General features: G+C 40.2%; 2 protein-coding genes across 2 annotated transcripts in view; one reads left to right on the top strand and one right to left on the bottom strand.

Annotated features, from left to right (window-relative positions):
- The window catches only part of LOC114031646 (protein SPT2 homolog), a 21,622-nt gene extending 14,064 nt beyond the window's left edge, over positions 1-7,558 (top strand). Inside the window, exons 3-6 of the mRNA XM_027846781.1 lie at positions 1-216; positions 982-1,147; positions 1,440-1,517; positions 4,202-7,558. The exon at positions 1-216 is cut by the window's left edge and continues 1,386 nt beyond it. Of these exons, the coding sequence (XP_027702582.1) occupies positions 1-216; positions 982-1,147; positions 1,440-1,517; positions 4,202-4,295 (554 nt within the window). The 3' untranslated portion in view covers positions 4,296-7,558. The remainder of the gene's footprint in view (positions 217-981; positions 1,148-1,439; positions 1,518-4,201) is intronic.
- Positions 7,559-12,344: 4,786 nt separating this feature from the next.
- SPTY2D1OS (SPTY2D1 opposite strand) overlaps positions 12,345-12,664 on the bottom strand; it is a 1,015-nt gene continuing 695 nt past the window's right edge. The window contains exon 2 of the mRNA XM_027846809.1: positions 12,345-12,446. Within this exon, the coding sequence (XP_027702610.1) occupies positions 12,345-12,446 (102 nt within the window). The remainder of the gene's footprint in view (positions 12,447-12,664) is intronic.

Below are 12,664 nucleotides of genomic sequence, written 5' to 3'. Positions count from 1 at the left end.
GACCCCTGAGCGGCGCGGGGGGCCCTGGGAGAACCGTGAGCGGCGGGGGTGGCCCTGGGCAGACAGTCAGCGGCTCAGGCCCCCCTGTGAAGCCCAGGTGCACGGTTGTTTCAGAAACTATTTCTTCCAAAAATATCATCAGCCGGCCTAGCAATGGGATGATGAATGGGATGAGGTCCCCTCCACCTGGCTACAGACCTGCAGTATACCCACAAGGTAAGATTTGAACCCCTAAAGGAGTGTTGCCCACCATGGGGGAGCATCTACATTGACATCTATAGCTAGGGATCTATTGTACAGTCTCTTTCAGTGTGTTTGCTTGCTTATGAAGGAGAGGGGCATCATCTTGCTCATTCATCAGAGCTGCTTCAAACCTCATGGATGACAATATGAGATTTTAACTCTTGCCTCTAAAGGTGCCTTGGAAGCCACCCCTCTGCGAGAAGCTTTGGCTGCTGCACTTTTAAGCTTTGTAGCCTCCAAGAGATACCTCTCCTGGGCTCCTCCTACAGAGCCCACTGGGGCTCTGATTCTGGGTGTTGAGTTTCTGGAGTGCCAGCATGAAGCACTTGGCTGTGTGCTGGAGGGATAAAGGTGCAGAAGACAAGGATTCTTACCCAAACATACATATTAAAAATAGCTGGAGAGCAGTGTAATAGAATCTGGGATGAAGTGGTAACATAAATCACAGGTGAGTTGTAGAAGGAAATTGTGGGCTGGGATAGAAAGATTCATTCTCTCCCTCCTGACTTGCTCACATCCTAATACATAATTTGATCACTGAATAATAATTATTTTATGCTGAGGCTGGCTTGGGAGAGTTCATCTCTCAAGGGCACCTCTCATCCTACTGAGCCAATTATCTTTTAAAGAAGATTTGATAGGTGCGTTATTAAATAAATATGGAAAAGGTTTATTTTTGTATTTTATCATAAAACAGTTACCATCCCCTTAGAAGTATAATGGTTTTTCTGTGCCTAGGTACTCAGAGATCCCCGTTTCCCCCTATGGCCCGGAAACGGTATCCTGAGGAAGATGAGGAAGAGGAGTATGACTCAGAAATGGAGGACTTCATTGATGATGAAGGAGAGCCTCAAGAGGAAATATCAAAACATATTCGAGAAATCTTTGGCTATGACCGTAATAAGTAAGTTTAGTAAAGACCCAGCTATGTTGTATTTGTCAATTGTGAATAATTAAAATCATAGAAAAATAGAATAGTACAGGCATTGAACCTAAATGTCTTAACATTTGGGGAATGGATAAACAAATTGTGGTATATCTGTATGTTGGAGTGGTTGGGTACCTAAGTACCAAACTAAATGTGCATTTACCTAATCAACTAATAAGACATGATTTACTTTTTAAAAAGAGATTGTGTGATTTTGTTAAATAGTTGATCTTTAGTTACTTTTGTAACATTAATTTCTCATTTTCAGATACAAAGATGAGAGCGATTATGCGTTACGTTATATGGAAAGCAGTTGGAGAGAACAACAGAAAGAAGAAGCCAAGAGGTATGTCTCAGACAACACAGTTGTGCCAGTAATCTGTGAAAATCCTTTCTGCTTTTTGCAGTATGACTAGCTTGATGTTCATACTTGGTCAAAGCACGGACTTCATATTTCAAGAGATCATTGCTGGCAATCAACAGATATTTATTGAGCTCTTCCTCTATATGTGAGACTGTGAGAACATAGATGGAAAAGAAGTATAAATAGGGTTCATGCCCTCGAGCTTACAATCCAGTCAGAAAGAAGCTTTTACTCATAAAACAATTTGATTTTGTGGTGGTTATTTTTAACATTTTGAGAAAATCAAATTGATTTTAATTCCATTTTGTAATTGATTCTGTTGTGTATCACCACTGACATTTTGTTTAACTACCTAAACTCATTCCTTAGTCTTTAAGTTCAGAAGTTCATAATTTTAAAAGTTCAGCTTTCCTATAATGACCAGTTTTCCTCTGAGTTCAGTTTAAAAGTTTAGCTGCCCTATTAATTAAAAAAAACTCTATCTACCACTAGTTGTACTTGTATAACTAAAGGAAATATGTTACCTATGTATTTTTAGTTACTCTTGTAAGATGCAGGTGGACTTAGTCAGCAATTTTCTAGTGACAAGATGGGAGGAGGGGTTGCTAGCTCCATATTCCTAATTTCCAGCCAATCATATTGTTCCCCAAACCTACAAGGCTTCTGAGACTGTTATCAAATCATATTGTTTTCCCCTATCTACACTACAGGATTTGTAACCAGTCATTGTTTTTCCCATCTATGATGCTGCCTTCTGATTTTGGAATGCTCTTTCTTTTGCCTGTAAAAATGACCTATCAGCCCTCACTCTAGGTCTTTTGGCTTGCTGAGGAGCTAACACCCCCTTTTTGATAACTACTAGCCTTACTAATAAATGGACTGTGCTTGGAGCTTTGTGCCTTAGTTTGATTTCAATCACAACAATTTCTATTGTTGTTATCATTATGTATATTGCTTTCCTGGTTCTGTTTACTTCATTTTACATCAGTTCATATAAGTCTTCACAGGATTCTCTGTATTTATTATTTCTTACAGGATAACAATATTCTATTACTTTCATATACCACAACTTGTTTGGCCATCCATCATAGGCCATCCTCAATGAACAGAAACCTACTTTGTTTTTAGTTTTTTGCTATCACAAAAAGTGCTGCTATAAATTTTTATTTTCATATATTAGGGCCTTTTTGTCATTGACTTCCTCGGGGGATATGCCAAGCAGTGGAGTCTCTGGCTCAAAAGTAAATACATTTTTGCAGTTATCCAGGTTCACAACTTAGAAATTAATCTTGACTTTCTCACCCTCACTCACCCTTTCTTTATTAGATCAGTTGCCAAGTGATCAATTCTACCTCCACAAGATCTCTTACTTTCATCCCCTTCTTTGTGCTCAGACCAAAACCACCTTAATAATGTTTTCATCCCTTCTTGCTTGGACTATTCAGTAGCCTTCTAGGTGATGTTCCTACCTCCATCTCTACCGTCTCCAATCCATCTTATTAACAGCCGCCAAATTGATATTCTTCAAGCACAGTTCTGACCATGTTACTCTTCTTCTCGAGTTTCATTGGCTCTAGATTGCCTTAGAATAGAATACAAACTCATCTCTTTAACAATAATTGACTTTCACAATTGGCTCTAATCTACATTTCCACCCATTATTCCCTGCCCTCTCTCCCCATTCTACATTCCTACCAACCTGCTAGCTTATTATTTCCCACACGCTACGCTACATTTTTTTCTCCCAGGTGTGTGCCTTTGCACAGACTGCCTGCCAAGTCCACGATGCCTTCCCTTCTCACCTATCCCTTCCTTTGGTACCCAGTCCTACTATGTTTCCCTTCAAGGCTTAGCTTTTCTAATTCTCCCAGTTGTTCATGCTGCTCCCCTCCAAAATAATTTTATTTTGTATTTATTTATCTATGAATCCCATTCCCATGGAAGAATGTAGGCTCCTTGAAGTTAGTGATTGTCTCCTCAGTGCCTAATGCAGTACCTGGAACTTAGAGGATGCTTAATGCTTGAATTTAATTATATTCATCCTCCTAGTAGGAAAGTAGAGGGAAATATTTTTCTTTCTACCACTCTCCATGGGCTTTCGTGACAGAGTGAAACCTCGGTTCTCCACAGTGGCTGATAGTTAATGACCATTTCTAGGAGCATCAGAATAAACACAATGGAATATTTAGGGGAGTATCTTTATTTAATAAAGATTTATGGGGGCAGCTAGGTGACACAGTGGATAGAACACCGGCCCTGGAGTCAGGAGAACCTGAATTCAAATCCAGCCTCAGACACATAACACTCACTAGTTGTGTGACTCTGGGCAAGTCGCTTAACCCCAATTGCCTCACAAAAAAAAAAAAAAGATTTGTGGTCCTTATTCTTAATTGTAAAATCTGTCATGTGATGTTTTCTCTCAAAAGAGTAATAAGCTCTTTTTACTTATACATTTTCTTCAATTATGTTTACCTCCTCCATCAGGTGGCCTTTGACAACAAAATGGTTCTCTGCCATTCCTGAGGTAGTTTGATGTTTGAGCTCCACTGCCCAAATGAACTTGCATTTAACATTTTCAGTGTGGTTATTTTTATTCTATCTTGCCTTTTGAAGAGGGCATTTGTCTTGGATGGCATAATAGGAGTATTATTTCTATTCTTTTACAGCTTGAGACTTGGTATGCAAGAAGACCTCGAAGAAATGAGACGAGAAGAGGAGGAACTCAAGCGCCGGAAAGCCAAGAAAATGAAACTGCGTTAGTTGCAGGTTTTTACCATTGGGAGAAAACATTTTATCAAGAACTCTCTACAGACTGGAAAAAAAAAAACCCTTTTTCCCTTTGGTTTTAATTTGGGGACTAGAGAAGGTGATATGTAAAGGAAGCACTGGAAAACAAGGCTGTGGTTTGAACAGAAAGTATTTATTTTTAATACTTGCCAGGGTTAAATCTGTAATGCAGATAAAATGTAATATTCATTTGAATGTTTATATGAAATGAGCTGTTCAAAGATGCCAGCAATGATACTGATGAGCTATGCACACTGATGTGGGAGTCCACTCACCAGTTGTTAGCTAGTCACCTGTTATTTATTTGACAAGTGAGGATTATTGTTCTGTTTTCATAGTTATTGCCCAGATACATGGGTAGGACATCCCTGAACCAATAAGATCATGTCATAGGCTTCTCTTAAGAATAGTAACCTGTAATGTCAGTCTTTTCCATAAATGTTGCCAGCAATAAAGGAATCTGCCCTGGCCTATGTATTTGAGAGTCCTGGGGTCTTAAAATGATAATTTGACAGTATAGAATAGGGTTCATAATTTCAGAATGGCTGCTATTCCTATGAATTTGAAATAAAAACGTAATGAATTATCTTGGATTCCACATTATCCAAGGATTAGATGCTGAGCATTTTCAATCACAAATGTATATGTTATATTGTAGTTACATAAGCTATGCCTCTTGATATAAGAATATTCTTTACCCAGTTTTCTTTACAGTTTTCTTATGATTACCCTGGTTCTAAGCCAAGGAAAAGTAGAAAAGGTCACTGTGTAGACTGATTTTATTTTTAAAAATCCACTTTTATATTGAAGAAAGAGTATTCCTAAATAAAGGAGTTCCTTTATTCTAACATTAGATTTGGGAGCATTATATCTAAAATAGAAGCTAAATATGGCTTGGTTTCCCCCTCAGCGTTCCTCCAAGGTGCACTTTTAGTGCCTCTCAGTATTAAAAATTTGCATTAAATAACTTAGTACCAATCATTTAAACAAAATGTAAGTTTTTATATCGAAAACATCACCTCTTTTGCTGGCGTTGCACCTTTATTTCAAGCTATGCACTGTGAAGAAAGCCCACAAAGTCTGTCCCCGGCATTGCTTTCTTACTAAGCTGAGGGGTGATTTCAGTCATTTTTGTCCATCCCACCCTCCCATCCCTCAGTCCATATGTTATGTGCTTTGAGCCACCTTTTCATGTATTTCCAGCAAGAAGACTTAGCTTCCAGAGAATGACTTAAGTCTCAAGAAATCATCAGGAGAATTAAACCATGAAATAACATTATAGAGGGAAAAGCCTGGACCTTAACCTGTTAACTGGAAATGGTAGAACATTGGTGGCACATCTACTGGTAGAACACATTCTCCATTGGTCTGTCTTGTCTTTAGGGGGCTGGGGTGGAGGAGTCCTAGAAGGATTCTTAATTATCATTATCTTCATTTCTTTGAACAGAACTTTGTGTCCATCCTTTGGTTCCCCATACTTTCCTTTTAGTCTTCCCACTAAGCAAAGAGAATAAAGAACCTGTGTGGGTTTCTCTCCTATCCAATATATAGATTGTGGTCATATCACGTAATGGGGCCAGATGATTCTGTTTACAAATTAGTTTGCTCAAGGCAAGTTCCTTCTGAACTATGAATAAATTGATATTCATTCTGCTGTGGTGAAGTCATAAAGTCCAGCACCAATGCCTGAGCTGCATAATTAAAAGTTTAAAACTTTGAAAGATCATATCTCATTTAGACCTGGTGACAACTATGCATTTTCGTTGTCACTAGAAAAACATTCATCTGTCCATTTAGAGCATTTGTGAGACACTGATGACCTAAAATCCTGGTGGCTCCTTTTCCTCTCTCTTCCATGCAGTAGCCACAAAGAAGACCAGTGCACCTGGTCCGGAAGACATCAGAGCTTTTTCCTGTTCCCCTACCGCTTCTGTGCTGCTTTTTTCCTCTTATACAGTAGATTATTGTTTATTTTCCATGTAGACTTGTAAAATATTGAGGCTCTGGAATAGTATACTACTAATACTTTGTGACTTAGTTGACAAATTGTTAGTGGCTTTTCATTTTGTTTTAGATTATGAACTTTTAGTGGTTTTGTGCAGTTATTACATATAATAGAAGCCTGTCATGTAGGCTCTTGGATTTGGTTGATTGCATCAAGTTACTATTCTTCCTTGTACCTGGGAACGCACATAGCTCTCATTGTAACATGGTCAGCTTGTGAGGCAGATTTCAGTCTTGCCCCTCTCAACACCAGCATTACAATAGGGTGCTTCAGCTACTAACTCATGTAGTTCGAGGAGGCCTTGCGGTTTGAACATTCATCTGGACTTTGTTTCTAAATCCTGTCTGCTACTCACCAGAAAATTCATTTTAAGTCAGTCTGCCAAACTTTGCAAAAAACTCATGTACCTTGAAAAGCTAAGAAACCAGAATAGGCTGTTATTCATAAAGGATCATGCATCAAGTGTTTAATTTTAATGTATATTCTACTTTTTTTTTATTTGGGGATATTTTTATTCAATATTTGAAAATGTGCCTTTTTATTAGGTAAGGTTAATTTGTGAATGTAGTAAGTACTAAAACCATAATGGGTGCAGCATTTCTGAAATTAATGTGAAAGTAGTTTTCATAAAACCCCAGTGTGGCTTTGATTGCACAATTACTACTGTCTATGCTGTTGCTAAGTCAAAGTAAGGGCACTTTCTATTTAAAGCTTCTTCCCGAAATTGTCTTTGTCTTTGTATACTGTAAATGTAATGTAATGTCTGCTTGGAGGCCAGGGTACTGCATATCACAGGCAGCCTTAGATAAAGAAGACTGTATGCTGTGAAGAAGTGGGAGTTAGAGTATCTCAGATTAACTGTCTATGAGAAGCTGTTAATTTTTTATGTAAATCTGAAGATTTTCTCTGAGAAATTATTTTTATTGTTTTGCATTTTGTAATTTAAAAGTGGCTGCAGAACATTTCTGAAGTATAGTAGGAGACCAAAACACACTTGGAGAGAGAATAAATATATGAAGAGAGACTGGTTGTTTTATTATCGATGTTTGAATGTATAAGACTAACATTTGGTGAGTGGACGTGATGCAATATGTTTGTATAATTGAGGGTAGCCCTAGATTTTCCTTGAGGTTATTGTTCAGAATCATTGTGTCTTGAACACAATGTGACAAATCAGGTGTAAAAAAAAAAAAAAAGAAAAACCCTTTTACATAGCTGTCTTTCTGGTGCCGTTGAAGTGCGAGAATACTTTTGCACATACAGAAAATATAGGTGAAAGTTTTTCAATTGATGTATAAGAGAAATTATAGGCATTAAAAATTTTATTTATACTTTCACTGGTTTGCTTTTATTTACCTAAAACTTGAGGTTTTCCATAGACTACCTCTTAATTCCAGACATTTCTGCCAGGTAGAAACCCCAGAGGTGCCAGAGGTCTGATGTATTCTGGGTGAATACAGAAGTGTAATTTTTTCCTGCCCTCACATTTCTTCCCTCTTTGACTCACTGATCTGCTGCTGCTGTTTCTTGGCAGCCAGATAACACTTGTTTTCTTGATCAAAATGAGAAGGTGTACCTGAAGAAAAGGGGCAGAGCTAGGAAAGCAATGGGGTTGAGGGGGTCAATGGTCCATGATAGAGGGAGATATGGGATTAGGAAGGAATGGGAGCTGGATGTAATAATGCAAAGGAGTTCTCATGGAATAAAATCAGATCATCCTTAGAATGTGAGAACTCTAGGTATGTATGTGCTCATGAGTTGCATGAAGTCTATTTTAAAAGGTGAATTCTAGAGTCATGAGCTTGAAAACAGACCTTAGTGATCACTTAGTCCAAATACCCTCATTTTGTAGAGGAAACTGCCCAGACAGCAGAAGAGAACATTCCTTGAATGCTTGGAACTTTGCCATATATATAGTTTTCTTCACAGATCACTTTCATTTCCAACACCTCTCCCTTCTCTGCTTTTTTTTGTATTAAAAAGAAAGGGGTGAGGGAATGATGTTCATTGGGTGCAGTGAGGTTGTTTGTAAATGTGTCAAGTTTAAGTATTGGCCACATTTTAATATAACATTTCAGTACAAATTTTTCCAAGTCCCCACTTCTGTTTGGTCAAAACACAACAACATGCTCATGAAACTAAGGAACTCATTATAGTGGAATCTGACTTGTATTATTTTATGGGGGTCTGCAAGCCCACAAACTACCTTTATACTGATGGCAGCTGGGTGTCATAGTGGATGGCACGTATGACACACTTAGGAATCAGACTGACCTGAGTTTGAATCCTGTCTTAGCTGTGTTACCCTGGGCAAATCACTTAATCTTTCTGTGTTAGTTCCTTCACCTGTAAAATGGGGATAAATAATATCATCTACCTTATTACCTCATATAATGTTGTGAAGATCAAATGAGTTTAATACATAAGGCTCTTTGTATATCTTAAAAGTGCCACACTAATACTTCTGTACTAGCTTTTACTCTTGTCTATTTTATGTGGTATACTTTTTAGAAAGTCAAATGATACTGGTTCAATCTGGACGTGTTGTTCTCCCTTCAAAGAGTTCAGGGTAGAATTGGCCTGTAATTTCTGGTCTCCTTGTCCTCCTCCATATATCAGTCTTCAGTGTCTAGTCTGACCCCATACCTTCTTGTCATAAGGACCTTATATTCCTAGTCAAAGAGTTTCTCGGTCCTAACTTGACTTACGTATCAGAACACACTTGAGCAACAGCAGTTGGTCTTATGCCCCCAAAACAACTTATTAGCCCTAAGATGGATGGGTGGTGCTGAAGACCAAAAGGAAATTGCTATTTCTGTGGGTGTCCTTATAATCTTGGACCCTAATAACCACATTCGGACAACAAATGGATTGTTGCCCAGTTGGTTACATAAATATTTTGGGCCTTTGAGTCTGGTCAGTAAGATTCGGGACTAGCTTTGTGACTATAGAATAGGTTATTCTATGGATTTTTAAAAAAGCATTGAGTCTATCCCCTTGCTAAGCAGCACCCAGCCCTGAAAAAGCAAATCATACTGCTCTGCTCCTGGGCTCACTTGTTACCATTGTCTTAGGAAAACACTTCCAGCTAGCACACTGAAAAAGTTGGTCCTGTGGGGCAGCTAGGTGGCACAGTGGATAGAGCGCTGGCCTTGGAGTCAGGAGGACCTGAGTTCAAATCCAGCCTCAGACACTTACTAGCTGTGTGACCCTGGGCAAATCACTTAACTCCCATTGCTTCCAAAATAAAAAGAAGAAAAAAGTCTACCAAAAAAAAAAAAAGAAAAGAAAAAGTCCTGAATTCATTCCATTTTCCTTCACACTTTGATTGTGCCTCAACCTCTGCATATATCTAGGATTGCTAAATAAACATCCCCAACCCCAGAAGAAAAAGTGTTTGCCATGGGTTTTAAATGGCACCTCAAATACTTTCTTCTGGGAAGCACATGCCACATTCACAAAAGTTTTGGCAGAAATTACCATCGTTCAACACCTAGAGACATTTATTTGAGTAGTCATCTAATCTTAAAGGAGGGATGATAAGCTAGAAGAATACCAGATCACAATTCCTGTCCCATAGCACCCTCTACCAAATGCTTCTGGGGACGAACAGAGGGTTGTAAAACCTAGAAGAACTAACGCCATTTTGTTCCCTGAGGAAAGAGAATCAGTGTAGGGACTTTGCCAGCCACCAACATCCCCCATCCACCACCCTTACCCCCACCACCACACCACCACACCACCACACCACCACCACCAGCAGTTGCAGGCTAACAGAATACCAAGTCCTCATTCGTCTTAAAAAGTTCGGTAACTTTTACATAAAATATGACAAAATCACTTGCAATTGCTTTATGCGAAACCAACAACAGGAACTGTACAGCGGGCCAGGTTTAGTTTCATAGTTGCATTGGTTCACCAGGATCTTCTTTACCTAGTTCCAGCTGGGTCTGGAAACAGGAAGTTGTGAGGTCAGAACTGGTTTGGGGGTACTGTGTTGAAGCTGGGCTGAAGGGAAGCCCCCCTTTAGGTTTGGTTCTCTCCAAAGGGAAAGGGCATCATATCTATATCTCCCTTCCCCAACCCACTAGTTCCACTCCAGCTCCAAGAAGGAAGGGACAACAAAATTCCTTAGAAAAGGGTTGGAAGGTGTGGGCTTTCAGGGTGAGGTCAATCCCAACCAGGTTTACAAGGGAGTATGAAATTGGGTGGTGAGGTGGTGGGCTTGAGTTTGGACACAGACCCTAAGGCAAATTATAATGTCTTTAGCCTTATACAGAAAGGGCCACAGCAACACTTAGAGATACTCTCTGGTCAAGGACAAAAGTACAATTCAGGAAGTGTGCTCCTCAGTTCTGGGTCAAGGTTCACATTTGGGTCATTCTCTTAGCAAGGGATTTTCTCCTTTATCGGGATAAATTTTAACCCTTTACTTTGGGAGCCACTAATATTTCAGAATAGGGGGACAAAGAATAACATAAAATGTGCACTTACCCCTCCTGGGGGATACTTATATCCCTTCCATATCGTTCCTGCAATAAGAACCATCCAGAAAACCACAATCATTGTGGAATTCCTTGCAGTGTAAGGGTGGTGCAGTAACGATGAGTGGTTTGTGGAAGGTCAGATGTGTGATTCCCCGGATCGCTGGAGCTGAGAAGTCTTCATCACAGAGGGAAGGGTGGGAAGCTTGGCATGGTAATTTTAATCCCTGACCAGGCAGGCCTGTGGTCTCACCTGAACTGAAGTGGTCCCTTGGGCATCACTAGGAGCATAACTGGGCCACCAATTGTGACATCTAACATGTGGCACAAAGACTGTGACTTCATCATCCTACTCAGGGATACCAGACTAATGACAAAGGGTCAGGACAGAAGACTGGTGTTGGGACTCAGGATGGGCTAGTTCCTGGGCAAATGACCTCTGGCTAAGTTATCCTAGCATGGCTGGAGAAGGGTCTGCTTTCCCACAGATCAGCTCCATTAAAGAAACTATGTACATGTTCAGGACATAGCCAAAGTACCCCCAACCCATTCACCTGCCAACATTTTTTACCATCTGTATGAAATTAGATATCTAAGATTTTTGTATGAGTGATTTAAATGGGCCAAAAACAGTCACCCTCAAAATATCCAGTGGAAGAAACTAAGATAAATTGGAGGCCTATGAGAAGTAATTCTACCTACTTCTATGAGGCTCGGCCAAAAGGGGAATAAAAATCTGGCATTTCTGAGAATACACATTTTAGGAGTTCCAATCTCATCATGCAAAGTAACAGCCCAGGGTGGAAGGGGCAGGGTGGAGAACTGTTCTCTAGCTGTAAAATGAGGATAAAGTGACAACCAGGCAGGTGCCTGATGCCCATAGTTCATTCTCCTGCCCCCATGCATATCTGATTTCTTAGAGGTTACTCTACCTTCCCATCACTCTTTGTATAATTAAAGTATAGGGGGATGACAAGATCTTTGGGCAAGAAGGTCAAAATCATCTACTGCTCTTTGAAGGATGCCATCCTGATTGAGGAGAAGAGTGAGCTATGTAATCTGGTGAATTGTTAAAACCCAGAAACCCACCACTTTCTGTACCACTGGGAACCAGCCTGGAGTAGCAATTGTGAAAGACATCAGGGTGGGATGGGAAGAAACCCTGGGACAACTTTGGGCCAATGGGAGGTAGATAGCATAGGGTCTAAAGGTATAGGGAATGCTTTGTCCATGGTTTCCCCACCAAACTGATATGTCATAATGTGTTTTTCTTTCTCTACTTCATCAGATCAGAAAAATCACTGTACTTACCGCTTCTGGGGGATACTTATACCATTTCCACACCATTCCTGTAATGAGAACCATCCAGAAAACCATAATCACTGTGGAATTCCTTGTGGGATAGGGGAGGTGGGGTTCCCCATCAGGAAATGAGCTTCTCCAGACAATGTCTTTGTGTAGCCATGTAGAGGGAAGGGAAGCATAATAGGATGAGTTGGGGGTGAGGAGAATGTGAGAGGCCTGAGTCAATACTCACTTATCCTTGTCTTCATCCAAAAGCACACTCCTTAGTCGACCTTTGCGCTCACGAATAGGCTGGACAGGCTTTCTCTCTATCCATTTTAGTGTTGGATGCTGGACCAAAGGGAAACCAAGAGACAGGATCTGCTCTACCCAGAGGCAGAGGGGACTGCCTTCTATGGGTAATGACTGGGGAAGGAGGAGGGAATGGGACAGAAAGACCCCGCCTGCCCTAAACTCTTCCCCCACCAGCTCTTCATGATGGGGCTGGCCCACCCTCCTCTCTCAACTCTGGGCCTAAAGTTTCCACCATTAAAGTTGCCCCAGAGGTC

Source organism: Vombatus ursinus, unplaced genomic scaffold (genome assembly GCF_900497805.2).
Source record: "Vombatus ursinus unplaced genomic scaffold, bare-nosed wombat genome assembly UNPS02015202.1, whole genome shotgun sequence".
Classification (NCBI taxonomy): domain Eukaryota; kingdom Metazoa; phylum Chordata; class Mammalia; order Diprotodontia; family Vombatidae; genus Vombatus; species Vombatus ursinus.
The sequence above is the reverse complement of the archived record's forward strand: the minus strand, read 5'-3'. Positions and strand labels throughout refer to the sequence as shown.